The 24,693-nt window shown below is 37.0% G+C and overlaps 1 protein-coding gene across 1 annotated transcript in view; it reads left to right on the top strand.

Moving 5' to 3' along the window:
• Positions 1-23,955, top strand: part of CCSER1 (coiled-coil serine rich protein 1) — a 2,683,941-nt gene extending 2,659,986 nt beyond the window's left edge. The window contains exons 6-7 of the mRNA XM_044060390.1: positions 2,678-2,764; positions 23,850-23,955. Coding sequence (XP_043916325.1) covers positions 2,678-2,764; positions 23,850-23,955 — 193 coding nt within the window. The remainder of the gene's footprint in view (positions 1-2,677; positions 2,765-23,849) is intronic.
• Positions 23,956-24,693: the final 738 nt, after the last annotated feature.

Raw genomic sequence — 24,693 nt, 5'->3', positions numbered from 1 at the left:
AGTTGAGCTTCTTGAACGCCAGTAGGTTAAAGCTTGAATTAATTGTCTGATCCTATGAACCCACGACATTATACATAAGCAAAGCCATAAACCATCAGGATTTTCTTTTCTTTTAGTTATTATGGATTTACCCAAGGAGTGCTATGAAAAAGGAGCAATATGTGCAGCAAAGAAAATTATTTGATTGAAAAACATTAAATGTTCTTTAATAATAATAATAAGAAATCATTTTCCTTTGGGGACTTGCTTAATGCTTAAGTAAGTGAGTGCTCTTGAATGAAGAGAATATAAAGTTTTTTTAGTTATTTGGCAGTCGCAATGCTTGAGATGGGAAAAGAAGATAACCTACTATTCTTATGGAAGGCCTGTATTAACTGCTGACAGTGTATAATTTAATATTCTCAGTTTACAAAACCTATGGGGGATTTGTGGTAAGATGTACTTTTCCATTTTTAGCTGAAGTATATTATTAATATTATAGTTATACATAAGAAGTGTATAACATGTAATTAGTTGAAATATAGGAATTCTGCTTGAATGCATGGGTTTGAATACTCGACAGAACATTATATTATGAATTTAATTAATAACCTCAAGCAGGGGTATCATAATACAGTAAATGCATGTATTTTAACAAAATATTTTTAAAATTTAAAATAATAATAGGATAAGCAAAATCTTTTATGACTTAGGCCCTGAGCAGCATTTGTAAGGTAAATTTATATTAAATAATTGCCAAGAGCTATTTAGTAGCCTGTAGCAATGTTAAGGTGTAAGCAATTGTAGTAGGATTAGGCCTCCTTTTCATAGTAAGAGTGCATTCTGGCCAAAGATAAAAAAGGACAGAAGAAGATGAATTTTTAACTGAAGCACTGAATAGTAATTTGTGAGTTACATTTAGAAGGTGTGCAGATAAATCAAGTTATTTTCATTTTAATTATGGCAAATTACATTCTTGAAAAATAATTATCTCTTTCACCAGAAAAAAAAAAGGTTACTCTACTGGTTAAGTATAACGTTAAATCCTTAGAGAGTAACTGAGTTGATACAGAAATAAAGCTATTTGTAGAATTAACTGATTTTTTTGTTCTTTGGAATGATTTTCTATTTTAAAATGTGGTTTGCTCTGCCAGCTGTATTTAGATTAAGGTATATTGATGATTTTGTTTGGTATTAATAGGAATACACACTTTCCTGGACATCTAATAATTGGTTTCAAAAGTCTGCAGAGCATAGAAGTCAAGAAGACAGTATGTCATTAAAAACGAGCATAGTTCTACCATATTTGCTCTGTGCAAGTGATTGATTGGAATTGTTCTGGGACAGAGTTTTGAGGAGTCCGGCTAACTGCAGTGTGTATTTAGATTTTTCATCATTACCACAGTGTTACTCCAGTTTCAGTGTTTAGTGCAATACATCAGAGCCCAAACACTGGTGTGGCACATAGACAGGATTAGGAAGGTTCTAGTTCCAGAGTGAGAATACTGACTGTCACAGGGATAGAGTGCTTCTCTCTGTGCTTTACTTAGACTATGTGAAGACACAGCACTTTGATGAATGACAGGTGAGCTGAGAAGAGGCGAGATATAGGCATGGTTATTATTGTTGATAGGAAGTATGAGGAGGAGGAGACCATGGGATATTGTTTTCTAACCCAAATGCATGCATTGCTATTCAAAGACACTGATCACTGAGAGCTAGGCTGCTAGACCATCATCCTTGAAGTAGTTTGCCAAACTGCAGTTTATTTTACAACTCAGCAAATTAATTTGTGTTTTTAGATATATATATATATATATATATATATATATATATATATATATATATATATATATATACACACACACACACACATACACATACACATGATAACTGTCTTATTGAAATGTTCAGATTTTAACTTTTTGAGTGAGGCTATATAATTATTTTAATATATTCTCAAAGGCTGCCTTTGAGGGCAATTCATTCAGTCGCTTGCCAGTTATGTTTTTTTAATCATACTTCATTCAAATTCAGTGTCTGAATCTGTGATGGTTTTATGTATTAACAGTTAATATCACAAGCAATAAATCAGGAGTTTTTTTTTTTACTAAATAAATAATGTCTTAGAGGGCTGAGATAAAATTTGTTGCTTACTGGGAAGTTTGAAGACCATCACGGTCATCTGCTCAGATTATCAGAGTACAAGTCTAAGCCACAACTCTCACCATTGCTTTTGTATAATATAAATACTTTTACATTTTCTTGCTTTGCCTTTGTAGATGAGGATGTATTCACTAAACATAACCAAAGGTATGCTGCCTAGTAATCACATGACTAGAATAGTTATTATTTATTTGCAAATATAGACACTGTTAACTGTATAAAAATGCTGTCTGGCACAGAAAGGCAAGTAAAAAATACATGGAGAGCTGCATTATAAAACAGGGGCTGACACATTTCAGCAGCATTACCAGAAATGTCAGGCATGAAGAGAAATGCAAACTAAGTGCCTGTTTTGGAAATATGGAGAAGTTAAGGATAAGCACATTATACATATGTAATATAGACAGATAAACTGTGGTCATTTTCTGGGAGGGTATTAATATTTTTGCAACATATTTCTTAAATCATTTTATACTTAATTTTGAGCTCTTTTGCTGTTCTGTACAGTAACATGCAGTATATTTTATTTCAGCAAGAAAAGTGACATTCTGAATAGCAGAGATGGATTCCAGGAGCCTGTTTTGTACCTGGAGAGATACGCATTGAGGGAACAGCTAAGGTAAGGGACTATGCATGTTCTTTCACTTATTGCATATTATAGTTACTGTTTTGAAATTATGTCTATTTGTTTCATAACTAAGGTAAGTAAAGCATATAAAATGACAAAATTAGATAATGCACATTCATAAATATCTTCTAGATTTAATCTGTACCAAAGTACAATTCTGCAGGAGTTGTTACAATATCACTCCTGTGTGTTTAAATCCAGAGATCCACTCAAAATTTTATGTAAGAGTATCATATGACAAGATAGATAAAGTCATATGCATTACCTAATGAAATAATCTGTGTGCAGAAGAACCTTTGTTAACTTATCAGAAAATTGCCACAGATCTAATAGTTTCTAATTCAGCAAAATGTTTTCCCATTAGATGCCGTTACTTGTTCTTTCAGTTTTAAACTGAAATATTGTCTATGCAGGTGAAATTCAAAGGGATAATAAATCAAGTTATAAGTATCTAAATTGTTTAGATAATCCATTGTAAGTATTTGAAAGATTTTGGCGTATATTCCTTGTCATGTACCTATTCTGGCTGAAAAAGAGTGCTTAATGTAAGTGTCTAGAAGTACTTTCCAGAGGTATTTTTTTTATAATGTAAATATTTTAGTGTGCCTTAGAGCATTAGTACACTTTGATTTTTTTTTTTCTGTTTATGCACTGGGGAAGGAAAAAGAATATGGTTTATACTATTCAGGAACTTGGAGGTCTGAAATGTCTTTTTGAGAAATGATAGTGTTTCACTGATTACTGTATGTTTTAAACATTCACTTTTGTTTAATTGAGTTAAACATTGTAGTTAACTATTTTAATTTGTTGACGTTCTATGTATCTCTCATGCCCTAAACCAAACAAGATTTTTATTTCACCTTGCTGCTTTGACCATTAACAACATCTTAACATAAGTTTTATGTATTTCTGTTCAAGTGTATTATAATAGGTACCCAAATTACAGCTACTGCTATTATTAACTTTTGTGTTATTCCATATGACAAAACACATTTTTGGAAATAAGTGAAGATATTAACACTGCTATTGATGTGATTATATTTATATTTATATTATGCAGTTAAATTATTTATTTATTTTTTTTAATTAAAACATATACTACACTAAAGATGGAAGGTGCCCCGTCCTGCATAGGAAGTGTTGCCATCTCACAGCAAGAGGTTCTCTGGTTCGATTCTCAGGTGGGGTGCCGTCTGTGCGAAGTCTGCATGTCCTCCCTGTGGTCACGTGGGTTTCCTCCGGGTGCTCCGGTTTCCTCCCACATCCCAAAGATATGCTGTAGGTGGACTGGACACTCTAAATTGGCCCTAGGTACGAGTGTGTGTGCCTTCTGTGGAAGGATGGGCACCTTGGCTGGCAACTCGACACCGTAAAATTCCACTGCCAATCATGAGCAGAGAGGTGATCCGCTGTGGTTTTCCCTAAGCGGGACAAGGCAGAAAGACGAAGAAGAAGTCCTATGGAATGATTAGTTCTTATACTAATCATCTGTGTTGTGGATAGGACTTTTTAAAGTTTCTATTTAGCATTGTTGTCGGATCTCTTATTTGTTTAATATCTAACTTCATACCTAGGGATTACATTTGGTTTTTCATATATTTCCTTGTATCTCATGGAGAAATGCATAAGAGGTTTTACTCATGAGAAACGTTATCATTGTTGCTGTAGGGAATTAATACTGTGTCAAAGTAAATGTAAATGACCAGAGATGTAACCCCTTCCCTTGACTACATGAAGAGAGTCATTATGAAGCTTTCAGGCTATGTGTCTCAGGATGGTAGGAGCCCTAACATTGAGCAACATATTAGCAGCACCCAGGATGATACCACAATATGAAAAAAAATGACTGATTTTGTTATGCTAAAGGAATCCAATATTTGGGAGGACATAGTTAATGAACCATGCTGTTTGCCAAGGATGGATAGCATCTTTCTCCTCTAGGCTTTTAAATACTGACTAAAACTTTATCCACCTCCATAGCTCCTTTTTAAGGCAATACCAAATTGACAAACCTACTAACATAACAAAATCAACTCAACTGAACCTCAAGGTGTTAATGCTTAGTGCTAGGAATCTAAATAAAGAAACTAAACTCCTTACAAGCCCTCCTCACTCTCAAGAACATAAACATCTGGGCAGTTACCGAGACAAGGTTGAAAGAGTTAGAGATTATCCTGGCAGTGCAAGGTTTCAATGTCTTTTAGACCAGTAGTTGCACAAACAAGGGATAATGGTGGAGCTGTTTCAATACACATCAATTACAAACCTACCTCTAGGGTAGTCGGACATGATGATGTGCTGGAGATCCTCCATGTGCAGATCACCATAGACAAAATCTTGCACCATGTCCTAGTCAGTCTCCCATATTCCAAGAAGCTCACAATTGCATACTTGGGCCTACTGTAGACACTTACCATCTGACCTGACAGCCTACTCATAGGAGACTTTAATTATACCTGTATAAACTGGGAATCCTAAACAGCCTGAAATCTACAGGTATAGACATTCCTGGAGTTAATAAATATAAACACACTTGAACAAATAGTGAATATGCCCCCTAGAGGCTCCAACATACTGAACCTCATGCTCTCAAATATAACAGAACTCTGAAACCCCCACCCCTAATACCTCCTCCTCCTCCTTGGTAAGGTCCAGCCATAAAGCTGTGTCCTTTGAAAACAAAATCAACTCTATAATCCCATTAAAAGAAGTAACAGTTAGGAACGATTCCAAGCCAAATTGCCTTTAATTAAGATTGGTTGTCAAAATTCAGTGCTCCTTCAAACCCCAAGAACACCGCAGCCTATGATGAATTGGTCTCAGAAATTCTGTATAGCCATGGTTGCTGCACCGATAAGAAGTAAGCCCAGAACTAGCCACAAAAACAAACTGTCCCAATGGCAGTCTAAACTAAACAGGATATACAGCAAAAAGAAAATAATTATGGTACAAATCTGGAAAGGTAATCCCCATAAAGATAGAAACTGTCGCATTATACTAAATAGGCAACTAAGAGGGCTAATCAGGTCAAGGCAAATGGCCTCCTATGTAAACAGATAACCATAAGACCTTCTTCAGCTAGGTCAGAAACCTGAAGGGCAGCATATAACAGTTTACTGACCTGGTGGTTAATGATGCCACATTTACTGAACCTGGCAATAGAGTGAACCCGATGGCAGACAAATTCACTTCCAACTTTACCCCAGCCGCACCTCAACCATCCCCCCAAAAATATCTTCAAACATAACCCCTACAACTATATCTAGTGAGCAGGTACTGGCTGCTCTCATTAAAGCTAAGAACACAGCCTCAGTGGGCCCTGACAACGATCCCAGGATGCCACTTGAACAGGGTAAAATATTACCTGGAGTCATTGTGTAACCATAGTTTTAAAACAGGCTTTGTGCCACAAGAATGGAGGACTGTGATGGTCACCCCCTCCATAAGGGAGGACCTTCAACAGATCCTGGAAACTACAGGCCCATTAGTGTGACTAATGTTATATGCAAACCATGGAAAGAATCATCATGGAAGTTATCAATAAGGACATAGGAGACCTGCAAACACTGGAGACATCCCAGTTTGGCATTGTCAAAGGAAAGTAATGCTTATTGAAACTGGTGGACTTTTTTGAAAAGGTCACAAATGCAAAGGATGTAGGGAAATGGTACATACTGCCTACTTAGAGCTGACTAAAGAATTTGATAAAATACTCTACTCAGGCATTGTCAAAAGATGAACAGAACTAGATATAATCCCCTGTATAACATGCTGAATAGCAAACTGGGTCACTGATAAGACCCAGGGGGTTAGAATTGCTGAGACCACCTCCACAAAGAGGCCAGTGGAGTCTCCCAGGGCTCTATGTTAAGCCCACACCTCTTTGGTATCTACTTCTTGGATGTCAAAACCAGTATCAATGGCCTCTGGCTAAACAAGTTCTCAGATGATTGTAAATTGGGGACATTGACTCCCCCAAGAAGAGAACATCCTTCAGGAAGGTCTAGCACAGAAAAATGCTTGGTGTGAAAGCTGTGGCTTACAATTCAATATCAAGGAATGCATTGTAGTACATTTTGGGAAGTCAGCTACATTAAGTAACTATGTCATCAAAACAAAATGCCTAAATGTTGATTCACTAGTCAGGGATTAGGGAACTCATATATATTATAACCTAGCCTTTGACCAACATGTGTTCAAGATAGCAAGAAATCCTTCAATTTATATGCAAGGGCATGGTATCTAAGTCTAGAGAGGTGATCATACCACTGTACTCTGCCCTCATCAAACCTGTCAAAGAGTAGAATGCCCCCTTTGGTATGTACCTGACCAGACACATGCAGCAACTGGAGTGTCCACAAAGTTTCATTACAAAATGAATACAGGGAAGCCCTGTCTCTTCACTCAGTGTCATCCAGACTTTTGAGAAGTCATCTTTGCTTGGCATACAAGGCATCCTTGGAACCTGTTTTGATTAACCTTTTCCACATCCCATCTACGTGAAGCATAGTTCCTCCCTTTTCCTTTTTAAGTGCAGTTTTAACCAATGGACAGATAATAGGAAATTCACTCCTGTCAAGTGCCTATGTCCGTGATGAACAGACGCAGTCCGTAAATCACACCCTATATAAATCCAATTTGTGGGTCCCATTTGGGTTGCATCACTAGGCTTATAAGGACGCTAGTAGTTGCTGACCTTGTATACAACTATGAACCTATAAATATAATTGCATTCTCAAAAAATGTAGGAGTTGTAAATCTTTCATCATATAAAATGTGTAGAATAAAATGTAACTTTACTGGGTGTAACACTAATTTCAATGAAACTGTTAAAACTGAAATTATATATCAGCTCCTCTGTGCGAAAATATTAGAATGCTTAGACTCAGTGTTGTAACTGGATACTGCCTTATTGGACTGTCCCACCTCAGACACTAAACGACTTTGAGTACAGGAATAGATTCATCCACTTTTCCTTACAATCTCCTATCTGAGGAGGAGCAGCTGGTCTGTGATATATATCAATAAGTAGCCTGTTATTTTGCTTATTTGTAGTAGTTATTATTTATTCTAGATATTTATAGCAATTTTATTGTATACTGCATTCTTGTACTGTATTTCATAGCTATTGGCTCACTTGTGATAAACATTTCTGTAGTGTTTTCTGTCTAAAATAGTTTAGGTCATAGTTGTAATGTTGTCCATATTCCTGATTGTGTTTGTGATAAACCTTTCTGCAGTGTGCTCTGCCTAAAATAGTTGAGGTAGAAGCTGTAATATTCTCCATATTCCTGATTGTGTTGTGGGCCTAGTTGTTTGTTAGAGGCTGTTTTCTGAGCTCATTGTCCAGGCCATCTTAGTTAGCAAAGACCATCCCCCACTTCAGTGAGAGTTTAGTGTTTATGGTCATTGTCTAGTTGGGTTTCCAGGGCTACGGCTTGGAGAAAGCACCTTATTGGTTCTTTTGAGCTTTTTTTAAAGTTGTTTCAGGTTTCAACTTTCTGTTAAGAAGTTAACTTGAGTGTTTCAGCCATTACACACAGAGCTATCCGAGGAGGAGCAGCTGATCTGTGATATATAGCAATAAGTAGCCTGTTTTTTTTTGCTTATTTGTAGTAGTTATTGCTTATTCTAGATATTTATAGCAATTTTATTGTATACTGCATACTTGTACTGTATTTCATAGCTATTGGCTCACTTGTGATAAACATTTCTGTAGTGTTTTGTCGCACCCTCCTTCCCTATTGGCATCTTGTCTTTATACCTGCTGGCCTTGCAGTTGCCCGCCCCTACTCTAAATTTGATCTTGGAAACTCCTCCAAGTCTAGTGTCATTAGCTCATTCTACCTAATACAGAGAGAACATCTGAGAAGGCCACCCCACTTAGTATCTATCCTTCTGTTCCTCCTTTCTCCCTTTCTTAAAAAAAAAAAAAAATGTCTGAATATCCTTGTGTTCTGACTGTGCTTCTCAAACATTTTGGAAATATAGAGTATATTTTAGTGCATTTATTAAAACTGTATTTGCCTTAATATTGCTACAACTCAAGTGCTCTCAGTTGCACTGCATCTGAATTGTTTTAGAGTGTTTTAGCTGCTTTTCTGTATATATAGACTTTTCTGTATATGTAGACTAGCTACTTATTCAACTGTATTACTGCCTCTAAAATCGTTTTTTCAGTTGTGCATTTGCATTGCTTCATTTAAAATGTTTTAAATTGCTAATTTTGTAGAGTTTTAATTCTGTTTACTGTTTAGGGCTACACAGTCAAGTGTGTTAGTCTTTTCTGTGTTTATTTAGTGTATTAATGCGTTGTTTAGCCTGTTTTAACCACAAAAAAACCTATCTTGTTTGCTTGTTTCTCACCTTTCCTAGCTAGTATAGTCCAGATCCCAGGCTTTGCTGGTTGTAGGACTTTATTTTCTGTGTTTAGAGCTGTCCATACCTTGCTGTGGTAGAGGGAAGTCCTACTGCTTACCAGTGGGAGTGGTGAGCATTGTACTGCCTGTCTGACACTAGAGGAGTGGTTTCCAGCTCAGAAATTGTAATTTTAGCCATTTTGGGCTGATTTCTATCCCTTTCAACTTCCTGGCTTAGAAACGCATGTGTTTGTGCATTTTTCGCATCATGCAGCACCACGGGGCTACGGTTAAACTATTCCAGGTGGCAGAAAGTCTGCTCTTCAAATTTTCCCTTAGAACTAGCTGATTTCTCAGTAGAAGCACTAAAATCTGAACCCCTGTGACTAGCACTTGCTCTAGAACCTGCTGGAAAGCACTAAGAAGCCTTAAACTGATACAAGCACTCAACTCTCCTTGTTAATAAGGAGAAATTAATTGTAGGCACTAAACAGCCTATAATTGCAAAGTACCTTGCAAAGGTAAGGGAAAACAGCTCTTGTACTTTACAAAAAAACACTTAAACAGGCTTGTGCAAGGGTCAGCTTCTGGTGGTTTCTCCTGTCCACCTGGTGAATCTGGGCATACTGGGGCAATGCAGCAGCTGCCTCATGTGCACAGACAACCCTCTCTTCCTACCACCCAACACTACAACCTGTGAGAGATGCACTTACATAGCCAAACTGGAAGCAAAGCTCTCTCCAGACAAGATTGTGCTAGACAGTCAAGAGGAGAAGGTTAACACCTGCACTACACCTCAAGCAACACATAGCCCTTCAAAACCCACACCATCAACACCCACACATAGCAACACTAAACCCACATATGTGGAGGCCCTTAACATTAACCTCCGCAAGCAACAAGGACCTCCGAAGCTGAAATGCAAACAAACACCAGTCACAACCAAAGTGACATAACACCAGTGTGCCACCCAGCAACAGCCCCTAAGGCAAGACAACGTACCCAACACTTTAGTCATAGGTGACTCTATAGTCAGGCACACTGATGTCCCACTCACCAAGCTGAACAAGGAGAAAATTACAGTCAGCTGCCTGTCGGGTACCAGAATCTGCCATATAATGCATGCACTCAAGTCACTCCACAGCAAGTACAAATATGACTCTGTCATTGTCCATGTTGGAGTAAATGACTTGAGAAGTACCTCCCTGGACTACATGAAAAGAAACATGGAACAGCTCTTGGATCATGTGGCCCAGGCAGGTATGACCCTAACCCTGAGTAGCATCCTGCCTTCACCCAGAATGATACCACAGTATAAGGACAAAATGATTGACTTCAACAATTGGCTAAGCTTCTGGTGTCATTCAGAGGGGATCCAGTATCTGTCTGCCTGGGACGACATGATAGACAAACCATGATGCTTTGCCAGAGATGGTCTACACCTGTCACCCCTGAGATTCAGGTTATTGGCTAAAGCTCTTGCCACCCCTATAGTGCCTTTTTTAGGCAAGGTTCAAAGGACAAAACCACCACCATAACAGATACAAGCATTCAAAATCTGAAGGTAATGCTACTCAATGCTAGAAGTCTAAACCTCAAAATGCACTCTCTCGAGGCACTCCTAAAAATGGAGAATATCGATATCTGTGCAGTAACTGAGACCTGGGTCAAGGCTCCAGAGAGCACCCCCTGCAATACCAGGCTACAACCCTTACCACACTTTTCGGCCACCAAACCAAGACTGAAGCATTAAAGGTGGAGGAGTGTCCATATTCACCAAGGATATTCACAACTTCAGGCTAGTTACCCAACACAATGCATCTGAAATTCTCCAGATGCAACTAACACTAAGTAAGACTGCAATCCAAATTGTAGCTTGCTACAGATCCCCCACCATGCCCCAAGATTCTCACTACACCTTTCTAAACATACTGGAAAATATTAAGATATAAACAAACACCCTAATATTGGGTGATTTCAACTACCCTTCCATTGACTGGAAAAACTACTCAGGTACCAACGCCTTTTCCTAACGGTTCTTGGAATTCATAAATTCCAATGCTCTGGATCAGCTAATCCCTTGTCCCACCAGGGGCTCCAATATCCTAGACCTGGTCATTACCAACATGAGAGATAGATGCTCCACACCAGTGGTCACCCCCTCATTGGTCAGGTCTGACCATAAGCAAATCACCCTTGACATCCACATCCCACCTCCACCCCCCAGTAAGGAAACCTCCGTAAAAACTTCTCCAAAGCCAACTTCATGCTACTCACATCAGAAATGACAAACTTCATGACACCCATGCAGGCAGGAGCTGAAAGTTTGACTGCTGAATCCTACAGTAAGGCACTGTACGAGCACATCCACTCGTGCATGAATCATGCCATCCCAAATAGAACCAAGATGCTCTCCTCCAAAAAAAGGAAGCCAATCTGGTGGTCTCCTTCCATAAACAAACTATACAACAGAAGAAAGAAACTGTTGCAGAAAAGAGGAAAATCCCAGGATGCAAAAAACTCCCCTACCAGCCTCAGTAAGAAGCTGAGATCCCTCATAAAATCCTCCAAAGCTAGTTACAAAAATAAAATTGCCAAAGATTCCAAAGACAACCACAAGGCATTCTATAGTTATGTCAAGAATCTAAATGGCAATGCTCAGATATGCTCTGAGCTACAACAGAATATCATTAAATATACTGATCCCAAGGACATTGCCAATATCCTGGCAGATCGATTTAGTGCCAACTTCACCCCCCTCTCACTCCCTAAAGGGCCCATCTCAATAACAAAAGATTGCCAAATTCTGGTAATCACTGCCAGACAGGTAGAAACCGCACTCTCCAAAGCTAAGAATGCAGCATCCATGGGACCAGATGACATCCCGTGCTGTGTACTACATGAACTACAAAATGAACTGGCACCTCACCTAAGTGTCATGTTTAATCATAGCCTCACCTCAGGCTTCATGCCTACTGAGTGGCACACAGCTACAGTTATCCCACTCCTCAAGTGGGGCTCCACCATGGATCCCGGGAACTATCATCCCATCAGTCTGATGAGCCTGGTCTGCAAGGGCATGGAACACATTATCATGGAACTTATAAACAAAGACATTGGCAACCTTCAAACCCTGGACCCCACCCAGTTTTGGCTCGTGAAGGGCCTATCTTTTCTTCTGAACTTGATTCACTTCTTCGAATCAGTCTTCAGAGCTGTGGACAAGGGTAAGGCGGTCCACACAGTCTATCTGGACCTCGCCAAGGCCTTCGACACCATCCTCCACTCTAGAATCATAGATAAACCTACTAAGCTGAGCATAAATCCCTACATCACTCAATGGGTTGCCAACTGGCTTACTGACAGAACCCAGACTGTAAAAGTAGCCAACTCCAAATCCATCTCCAGACAAGTGACAAGTGAAGTACCTCAGGGTTCAGTGATGGGACCGCTCTTGTTTGGCATCTACTTCTCTGAAGTATAGGCCAGCACTAAGGGACTCTGGCTAACAAAGATTTTTGTGGATTGATTGTTTTTCCTGGATATAGCTCTAATTGGATTCCATGTATCTGGACTTATGGCAGTACTTTTGGACTTCAAAGTCAGTGGTATCTAGAAACTCAGTATACCTCTACTGCTGTTGATCAAGACTAATAGAGCTTAGCTATTGTTTAGAATGCTTCTCTATACTACTAGTCAATGTAAATGCCTTTATTTTGCATTTTCCTTGAGCAACAAAAGACTTTTAATATTCAGTTGCAAATTATTACTTAACTGTTTATTAACTAAAGGGTATGTGCAATGGAATGTTGCTGTAATAACTGGTGGCTTTTAGCTTTTGAAGGGTTACTACTCAAGGTGTTACTACAATGCATTTAATTGTTAAGTTATTTTAAGGACAAACAATAATTGTGGTTTTGATATGCATGTGGTGTCTGTTTTCCTGGGTCAGCATTATTATCAATATGATTAAGGAGGGGTGAGTATGAGAGAGATTAAACTCCTACAGGTTAATATTATGTGTGTTTTTGTGTACAAAATAACCCTGATCAAGTATCATTGTTGCAGAGATTGTACTCCAAGGCAATGAACTGAGGTCAGTCTGAGGTGGGTGAAATCATATGCAATATTTATTATTTATATTTGTTTACTGGGAAATTCCGACTGGATGCAGGTAATTTTCCAGCAGATGCCCGGGGATAAGTAGCTTCACCTGTAATCTGTAACTGAACAACTTAACACATACTTGGCTGCTTTTATTTTTAGCTATTACTTGAGGCAACAGTACTCATTTACCATATTTGCAGTGTACTTGATGTCATTTGCCTGTCATATATCATTTGGTGACAGTGGTGTGGATTTAAGGCCAGTACCTTCACATATAAATAGGCAACAGCAGTGTGGATCATGAGACCATAGTCCCTGCTTGACACATATAATTGGTATCAGCTGTTGGAACTGTATGCCTCTTCATCATAGTTAATGAGATACTGCTCAACACATATCATTTAACATATATTTTTTTAAATTATAGTTTTTACATTATTAATACATGTACAGGATTGCATTATCACTTTTCTGTGTTATAAAGGAATTTGTAGTTCAATCTCCATTTGCCGAAAACTGAGACTACTGTATGCTATAAGTTAACACAGGAGCTGCCAGAGAAAAGTATACAGGTTCTGTTTTTGGAATTCAGTACTAGAGATATTGAAACCTAAGAACAAATCTCTTCTGAGCCACTTATGTGCACATGAGTAGAATATTAGTTTCTTCTTTTGTGACGGAGAAAAATTGAGTATTGGCTTATTGAAATCATATAGATAACCATCATTGCCACTGTTGTTACTGCATCATCTGACCCGCCTGTCTCCATAGTGGGAAAAATATGGTGACAGTAGGATTATGATAATTCTGTATTTAAAGCAAATTTGTTGAGGATCAAGGAAGATATGATTCTGCCTAGGATTCACACATTTACAAAGTCAAAGAAATCAAACTACTATATGAAGAACAAACTTTTAACTGGATTAAACCAAAATAAAAACAAAAAGGAGGAAACTCTCCAGTAACCCACCAGAAAACTTAGTAAAACTGTGATAAAACACCCCGTGCATTTAAAATCCAAACACGTATATTTATTTAAGCACAAAAACATAGGCTTTTCGTCAGTAGTACAAACCAACTTCTTCAAAACGGATACAACGTCACAAAATCAGAACCCATACTTATATTGAAACATTATGATCACATGATCACCAAGATATGGGTTCACAAGGCCATAGCTATGTAAAACCCACCCTGCAATAATACTAAACAATAAAAAACAAATCCGCTCACGCTACTAAAAAATAGACGATTACAATGGAAACAGTCGGCTGATTGCCTAGTGTTACTCTTGTGAAACTATTGAATTTATAATGTTTATAATTAAAAACTTATAATAAAAAATACTTATAATTAAAAACATGAACCACTGTCAACAAAAATATAGACATCACTTGTATTAAAACTGAAATCAAACACGATACATGTGCCGGCTGTTTGCCTTATATTGCTCTTGTTAAACTATTGAATCTATGATGAAAACATAAACCACTGTCAGCAAAAATACAGACGTCAGTTATGTAAAAACTAACGATCAAACACAGTACATAATGAAGAAACGAACTGAATAAACAGCATCATTTAATGTTTTTTGCCTTTCTTTAAGGACAACTGCAGTACAAAATACTAGCAATAGTGATTACAACACTACAAAAATATTAGCACTTTGCTCTAGGTTTTGTGCTGATTTTTTATAAGTGTTCATGTTTTTGATGATATTTCTAGTTGTCTGTTTCTTATAACTTTTTGATTATGCTTAATAACTTGAAAAACATGATCAATGTCTACTTTTTATCACGTGATTTTTGGGCAATATGAATACACACACACATATTTGTTATAGCAATAACCCACGCCTGGGTGTGGGTAATGCTGGATTTACCCACGGTTGGCGTGGTTTGGTCCCGAGGCAAGTCCGAGGGACCAAACAAAGCCAACCGTGGGTAAATCCAGCATTACCCACACCCAGAAGTGAGTTATTGCTGTTATTAATGACATTATTTAAGAAAAAATAATTACTTTTCTTAAATAATGGCATTGTATATCTCCTTGCTGCCCTTCTGCAGCTGTCTGGTATTCATGGAAGTTCTGATGTACTGCGCATGCCTACGCAGTACATCAGAGCTGTGGGCAAAAGCAACGGGGAAAGCAAGATCTCCATTGCTTTTTACTGCTTCGCTATGTTAAATGGGTTTAACATAGCAAGACAGCTTTAAAAAAGCAGCGGAGAATCTCCGTTGCTTATTTTAAAGCTGTCTCGCTATGTTAAACCCATTTAACATAGCGAGACAGTTTTGAAAAAAGCAACGGAGAAAGCAAGATCTCCATTGCTTTTTACAATCTGTTTCACTATGTTAAATGGGTTTAACACAGCAAGACAGCTTTAAAATAAGCAACGGAGATCTCCGTTGCTTATTTTAAAGCTGTCTCGCTATGTTAAACCCATTTAACATAGCGAGACAGGTTTAAAAAAAAAGCAACGGAGAAAGCAAGATCTCCGTTGCTTTTTACACACTGTGTCGCTATGTTAAAGGAGTTTAACATAGCGAGACAGCTTTAAAAAAAGCAACAGAGATCTCTGTTGCTTTTTTTAAACCTGTGTCGCTATGTTAAACTCCTTTAACATAGTGAGACAGTGTTTTAAAAAAGACTTATACTAATGGAAAACGTCCGGGTGACCGGACCTTTTTCCTTTAGTATAAGTCGATTTACAACGTGACCAATCAGCGTGCACGTTTTGGAATATTAATGGAGGGGTCATGGTATAATATTATTGTTTTAATATTTTATCTGTTAAAATGGCCTGATATGTCAAAAACAGTGACTTAGTCAATATTCAGATTTATCTTATCTATCTATCTATCTGTCTGTCTTTCTAAATATCTGTCTATGACTAGACCTCAAGTGATGTGAGTAAAGCTAGCTCAATTTCACATAAATAGCTTTGGAAAAAAGTTTTGTTTGTTTGTGTCTTTCGGCTTTTCCCTGTTAGGGGTCGCCACAGTGGAACTCTGGTCCGCTAATGATTGGCAGTAGATTTTTACATGCTGGCTTGCCGGGCCTGACGCACAGCCTTCACCAAAGGAACACCCATTCACGCATGTCGCCACACAGAAGACGCTCTGAGAATCGAACGGGCAACATCTAACTATGAGGCGACAACGCTACCGCAGCACCACCACCGCAGCTGTAATTTATTTTAAAAAAATACTGTTATACAAGTGCTTTCATCAGGAACCCAGAAAATAAATATTTAGATGGGGTACAAGCTCCTGCCTTTATTTAACTGCAGTAGTTTTCTCTAGATGTCAGTATTCTTTATGCTTCTGCTCTTCATTATGGTGAGCAATGCATAAATGTACAACAATTATGTTATTTAGCATTTGTTTATTGGGAAAGTTCAACTGTGACAGAGCCCATTTTCAGCAGAGGCCGGGCAGAATGTGGGAGGAAACTGGATCACCCGGAGGAAACCCACGTGAATGCAGGGAAGACATGCAGACTCTGCACAGAAGGCATCTCAGCTGAGAATTGAACCGAGGAACTTCTTGCTGTGAGGTGACAACCCTAACCTGTGCACCACTGTGCTGCCCAGTTGTTGTCATATTAAATATTGTATCTCTGCTTTAAACTTACAGAGAGATAATTCTCCCTGTTCTTCACTGAAAAGGTTTTTTTGATGAAACCCAGTTGGAAAATCTTGGTAAACAAAAGTGAAATAGAATACAATAAAAATAAAAATAAAGGCAGAGCAAGTCCCTGTAGTCCGTATAGTCCTGGGAAAATATGTTTCCTGCTAATATCTTAATTCTTAAAACCAAACATCAGTTTGGTTAGCAGAATAAAGGATAATATGATCAGCTGAAATTAATCTTGAAAAAGAGTGCTGTTACTGCTTCATTGTAAGTACTTTGGATACTGGCTGGATCTACATCCTAACTTATATGATACCATAAAGTGTTGACCATATTGAAAAAGGTTACTTTCAAGGCTCACAGCAAGTTAAATCTTCTATGTCACCTTTGCAAGAATTTCCTGTCATAAGTCTTACTAATTGTATCAACAGAAAGCTTACCCCCTTTCTCTTTTATTTTGTGGAAGCATTATCCTGACGCACCAATTTTCAAGACACTGAAAAACATGAGGCAAGCTGCAGACAGATGGCAGAACTTGGGGTGGAAAATACTGATCACTTGTTGACTGAATATTCCTTCAACAGATAAAGTGGCAAGCCTGAGATACAGGCTATTCCCTTGCTTCTCTGTTGCACATAAATTATTGCCATATTTTGTGTAGGAATGTAGCTGGTATGGTCTTCATATACAGTTCCACTAGGACTCCTACAATGTTAAGTATCTGTTACTATCCCTCCCCACAATGCAAAACTATATGTCGATAGTAAACTGTTTAGTCTCCCGCACTTCACTGCATAAAGTAATCCACAGAGTATACTCAAGTATTTCAGCCTAAAGCCATTCAAGGCAAGTAAAATTGTTAGATTTGTGTCTGAGTGCATCTACAAAACTAGCCCCTCCCACATATCCTGCTTCCCTCTCACTTTTCACATCCCTGTAGATTTCCTCTTAATCTATCTGTCACTTATCCTTTTACACCAAGAGCAAACTGATAAGTGTATGATGTGCTGTTGTAGTCGTACTGTGAACTGCTTACATGATAACTGCTATACAACCTTATGAATGTGCTACGATATGAGCATAAACAAATGTTGAAGCAGCTTGTTGAGGGAAGATGCTGTACTGTAACACTTTGGTTATGGATAATGATAGATACTGAATACCAGTGATTTATACTTGGCATTGTTTTCTGAAATGTAAACCCTTACCAGCAATTTCTTCTGTTTTTCTGCATCAATACTGGACGGTTTATTTCATGGATTTTTCCAACAAAAGAGTACTGGCCTACTGGGATCGAGGCATAGATCTCAATGAATCAGGGGCAAGTATTAACAGAATTAGGGACAAATCCAGAAATAATTAGGGGAAATAAGGGGTACATTTAAAATATTAGTACTACTAACTTGAGACATTGACAGAAAAAAGAAAATGTGAATTAAAATACATTTTCCAAAGTAAAAGAAGCCTGTAACTTTTAACAAATGTCATTACTTATTAAGTGTAATTTGCCACCCTTTATCTAAAAGTCATCAGTTTTAAGAGGGATTAAGTGAGATAGAGCTAAAATTTTAGTCAAAATTAAGGACATTGAAGAAAATCAAACAACAAACACCTCTATCTCCAGTGGTGTACCACAAATACTCAGTCCAGTAGTAAAATTTAAAATTGAAATTTTATTAAAAACAAAACAAAAAGCAAACAAGTAGTAGTTGAGTACTTCTGTCCTATCACATGACTTTTTCAAAACTGCTTGAAGCATGCAAAATTTAATTATAAAACCACACTGTTCTATCCTACCACATTCAGGCTTTGCAGAAATAAACCAATCACAAAACAGTAGGAAATGCAAAGTTAAATAACCTATTCTAATAAGCAAATAAACAAACTTATTAAATGAATTGTCTGTATTTTAAAATTGGAACAACAGAACAATAATCTTTAATGTCAGGATAAGTGCTGGTATCTAACTTTAACTGCCAGATCAATTCCTGCTTGCTTAAATATTTGTTCCATGACCCTGATTGTTCCAAAACCTTTACCCTTTCTAACATGAAAAATACAATCTTCTTAAAGGTTTCACAAAGTCTAGAAGTTATTCATTTTATTTTTAGTTTGTTACTAATTGTAGGTAAAAATTCCAAACTTTGTTTAATGTTAAAATCTTTCTTATAAATAATAACTGGTTCAAAACCCAACCTCACCAAAAATCTTCTGAAAGTTTATTTTCCAATTTTTAAACAAAATGTTTCTAATATTGTCAGGCTCACTATGAATACTCTCCCAATGTTAGTGGTGGCATTATTCCTTATCATCAAAGGGAAGGAATTGTTTAAAAGAATTGGCTGATAGAATTTCTCCACAAATAAACATGCTCTTTACATTGACAAAATTTTAGCGGAGTAACCTCCTGTCAGAAAAATTTGCTCTAACTTCTGAACTTCGTCTTCAAAAACAGCATTGTCCAAGAAGCCTTCTGGATAACCTAATCACTTGTCCTCTGACTATAGCTTTCTTTTGATGTAATGGATGGTGACTAGACAAATGCAAATAACTGTGTGATAAAGTTGTTTTTCTGTAAACTGTAGATTGTAAACTACTTTTAACCCTCTTTGTAAAGCATACCATCTAAGAAATTAATACTCTCCTTAGCGTGTTCATATGAGAACTTTAAAAAAATAAGTAGAACTATTTAAATGCTTGAAAAATTCTTCTAAAGTGGCTTAGTCACCTGACCATAATATAAAAATATCATCTTGATACCTTGGGTATAAGTTGATGTCCGAGGTAATTGTTGCAGTTCAACACATGCATCTTCTCAGTCAATACTAGATTGCATAGAGCCAAGCTATAGCTTCAACCATTGCTACATTTCTGCCATTAATATTCCCCATCAAAGAACATAAAATTGTTCTTTAGAATGATATCCATAAACATTTCAGTATTGGTCAAGTCATTAGCCAAGGACATTTGGTGACTACCTGCATAAACCAATTCATTCCTTCTGAATGCTGAGTGATGTTGTATTAACTTTTGATGTCTGATGTGACTAAAATATTGTCTTCTATAGAATTAATGTCTCTAATCTTACACAGAAAGTGATGAGTCTTTAATAAGATGTGGAAACAAATCCAAATCTCCTTTTTATTTTTCTATCTAAAAATACTGCCAAAGGTTCAGTGAGAGACCCCCTAGCTGCCACTGTCTAAAAATGGGTTCTTGGATATCAATATGAACTTTAGCTATTCCAAAAATGGAGGAAACATTGGGAAAAGGTACTTTCAAAAACTTAAACAACTCTTGACTAATCTTTTTTTGTATTAACAAATCATCTATTAAGTATCGTATTTTGGCATAAGCTATATGAATCATATTTAAAGAACTTCTCACATATGTTAAAACAGAACTTAATAAATCAAATATTTTGCTAAAATAATCTATTGTTTCCATGATTACCAGACCCCCACCTTTGTCGGGTTTCATGAACCGCAAAGATTTGGTACAAGACAATTTGTACAACTCAAGTCTTTCATTTCTAGACAAATTAAAATGTTTAGTAAGAGAGTGGCTGTTATAAAGCTCTCTGAAGTCAGACTCAATGTTTTTTTTTCAAAAGTCTGTAACATCTCTGGAAGCAGAGGATTTAAAGTACTTATTCTTTTATATTTATTGGTCACTAAGTTGTTGTCATCACCAAAGATGAGAAACGGATTAAGTTTCCTAACAAACAACTTCAAGTTAATAAGTAGTGAAGTTATTTTAGAACGAACAGTTGGAACAAATACAAACCCTCTTTTAAAAAGCTTCATATGAACGTCTTCAACTTGTAAGTCACTGTAAGTGTATATCATAAAATTATCATAGGAGACAATGATGCAATGATTGGCCCCTGAAGAAAAATCAATGTCCATTAGTAATAGCAAGCTTTCGTCCTGTTCTTCCTTTTCAACCAATGCCAGGAAGTTGACTTTTTCGAATGATGCTTTTCCTGGAGTCTGCTCTGATTGTTTAATTTCTCCTGTCTGTGCAATGAGGGTGCTGCAAAAAAATCATCATTGTTAATATTTTGTCCATGAACTTTGTCCATAAGAAAATTTTCCCTTGATGATTTAAAAGAGTGATCAGCACCATCACTGGTCCTCAGGTGAGCCAAAACAGTACGAGGTCTTAGATAAACTTTCCCTAGTTCACAGTCAGGCTTGATTTGATTAACTTTTAAGTTTTCTGTTAAAATGAATCAACCTTGGATAGAACCTGTTGAAAGTGTTGTTCATGCGTTTGAAATGCCAAATCATTAATAAAGGAATTGTGCAACATTTGAACTTCTTTGTCCAATTTTACTATTGTGATAAATCAAAATTGCCATGATTTCCAACCCCAGTCTGTTGAACAAGTCTCCTGAAGGCATTGAATGTTTCAACTATACCATTCAGAAACTTCCAAACTTTAAGCCCCTTAGGAAATGTTTTATTATTCAAACATTCAATCAGAAAATTATTGTCAAGTGCTACAGATTTGTTACTAGACAAGACTTTCTCAAATGCATTAAGCTGTTGAACAACAGTTTTGTAGACTGGTGAGACTAAATGTTGCCCAAAAGTGGGCAAATTATGCAACCATTGTTAAATGTCAAGACACCCTCCATGCTGATATGAGGGAAACTGTTGAGAATAATTAATAGAAGTACCTGGTATAACTGGTTTGTTGTCAATAAAATTTGCTTTAACACTCGAAAGTTCCCATCTTCTTTCTGTATTGTTTTGTGGAACAAAGGCATTAAGCTGCTGGATTAGTAGCACTAAATTGCCAGGAAGTCATCAGCTACCAGAGTTACTGAACAGGACTTATGATTCCATGGAAGAATATGGAACCTCCATATAAACGTACAACTCAAAGAAGTGAAGACATGCAGAGGACAGTGCATGGAACTCAGTGGAGATGTACAGAACCATAACACAAAATGAATCACATGACATTTCATCAGATCAACGTTTGCTGTTACACAGTTGTACGTATACTGTAAGAATCCATTTAAGCTGATAGTTATACAATATATGTACTAGTCATACATTACTGACTAGTGAAAAGCTATATAACAGAATATAACCTGAGGAGCTGTTATTTGCAGCTATTCATGATGAACTTAGACACATCAGAAAATGTGCTCTTAGAGGTGACTAGTTCAGAAGAAATCTAGTTATAATGCATGACATACAAGATGAAATCATTGCAACAAAACAATCTCTATGTTTATTGTACAGAGCGTGCTTTACTAGCATTCATATGGTTGTCATGTCAGCAGTATGAGGTGAATAGTAATTGCCCATCTTACTTTGTAAATAGTGAATCTGTCATCTAACTGCCTTATTCTGCAGTGATGCATATGAACCTGCAAGGAGTACTATCCACCATGAAATCAATACAGAGCAGTGAAGAGCATTTGTTTTCACTATCAGAATGGGGGGCTGCATCATCTCCTGTGTTTTGACATTTTCATGTATTAACTAAACTAGAATTTATTTTTTTCTTATTTGACATTTTCATGTGTTAACTAAACTGGAATTTATTTTTTTTTCTTATTTATTTATTTATTTATTTATTTATTTATTTATTTATTTATTTTATTTTATATTTTATTTATTAGCTTACTTGCTTATTTATTTACTTATTTAGTTGTTATTAACTGAGTTAGAACTCTGAGCAAGCTAGATCATTTCCAGGGCAAGCTTAAAATAAGAGTTTAGACACAAAGAGGTTATTAGTTGTTAGAAATATGGTAAGAGTAGATAAAATTAAGTCATGGCATGAAATTTGAATGTGTAAGTATGCTCAGTGAGATTTTAGAAAAGTTTCATATTACAAAATAAAGACTAATAACTGATTTAGTTAATCTGTTTGAGAAATTGATTCAAGAGGGTCACTTCAAGAATGAAGTATTTGATGGACTATCAGCTTTAAAAATTGTTGAACATTTCAGTCTACCTTCAGGCTTTAAAAGGTGTTACCATTTCCTGGCTCTGGTCTGTGTTGAACGCTGTGCATGCTGCAGTATGAGGTAGAGCATAACCGCGTTGAAATCTGAGCAGTGAGCAACAAGGTTGTTTTTTCCCAGTGATTTTAGAGCATAATACTTGAGTTTCATCTATTACAATGAGACTGTGGCAAAAATTTAAGACATATATGTTAGAAAAAGGCTTTTTATATTTTGTTATGTAGTGTGTGTGACATAGTTAGCATCCTTCAAATCACAGTAGCCACATGCTTTGAGTTGAAATTACTCAATACGCATACACTCATGTGCAACTGAATTGCTGAATACAGTGCCATTTACTTCACCAAAGAATGATATCCTGTTGTAGTCCAAATTTGTTTGAAGTATCAGTCTGTGTTCTTTGGCCAACTGTAGAATATATTGCAGTAACTACTGCACAGTCTGATTGTGATTGTTCATTACACTTGTACCACCAAAACATTCTGTGAAGTACTGTACATATGCCATTCAGATTATCTACATGAACACACACAGCTAAATAGTGTTTTCATTTGAAGTAAGCTACATAATATTAATTTGCTGTTGTATTTATTTTTTTATTAATTTCCTTAGGAAGCCATATGCTGAACACCCCTCTTGGCCTTTCCCCAACCTGTTGCTGTTGCATTATCAGGTGTCATAGCATGTTGCTTACTGAACCAATGAATTACTCATGAAGCCTTCATATGCAGCACTTTTGTGAATCACATTTTGTAATTAAGAGTATACCAGACAGCTTGGAACAGACAAATGCCTAGAAAGTTGACATCATTTATGAATTATGCCAATCCTTTGCATTTCCTCACTATTTCCTGTTTTCTTCTGTTTTGATTTATTTACTTCTTTAGTTCTTTCTGACTTAGCCAACCAAAGTAGTTCCACCATTATAAATATATTTGTTATCTGCAGCAGACTGATTTTTCATTGTGTTTCTGTTTTGCTTGCAGTATGATTGCAGTTTCCTGGCTGACATTGAGAGCTCATAACCTCAAAGTTCAGCATTATGCCAATGTGATGCAGGACAGTCAACACAGCAGTGGCCTTCACTGCTAGCCAGGTGTCATCTTGCCCATGGCCACATATTTAGAACTGAATCATACCTCTATATCTGTCACATATTTCTAGCCTTAAGACAAAAACTGGTTAAGCAAATTGTACTCTCCATTAGTCAGTTAGTTGTAATATTATTCTTTGTTATTATTGCTTTTTCCTGGTATTTAGCTGGTCATAACACAGATAGTATGGATGTTACTTAAATTAGACAGGTAGTTCCTTCCTATAGAAATAGCAGACTGTTTTTCTTGTAGGCTTTCTGTTTCCACCATTTAAGTGACCTGTTGCAAAAGAATCCAAAGTAAACAGTCAGGCAGTGTTAGATGGCTTTTGGCTGAATGCTTTAGACTCAATGAGCAGGTTCTACACTGGCCCCAATGTGCACTGTGAATGTATACCATACAAAGTTTTCTTGGTTTAGGAGCTTTCTTTCATGAAACCTGTACTGGCACAAGCCATTGTGTTCATAGGTTCATAGATTAGTACTAAGCTAACTGCCCTTGCGAGCCATTTTCAGCCTAGCCAATTATCCCTTGTGAGACTCAAACCCTGTACCTTCTGTTTGTAAGGCAAACACCTTAACCATTAGGCCACCCTCCCAACCCAAAAGGTTGCTCCTCCCCAGGGAAACACACACACGCACAGTTGGCAAGTGCAGGATTTGAACCCCTATCTAAATACATTATGATGATACAGCAGTACGCATTTACACAACACGCTATACACATTGTTTTTTCT

The sequence above is a fragment of the Protopterus annectens genome, chromosome 2.part0, assembly GCF_019279795.1.
Source record: "Protopterus annectens isolate FY-2018-M chromosome 2.part0, PAN1.0, whole genome shotgun sequence".
NCBI lineage: Eukaryota > Metazoa > Chordata > Ceratodontiformes > Protopteridae > Protopterus > Protopterus annectens.
The sequence above is the reverse complement of the archived record's forward strand: the minus strand, read 5'-3'. Positions and strand labels throughout refer to the sequence as shown.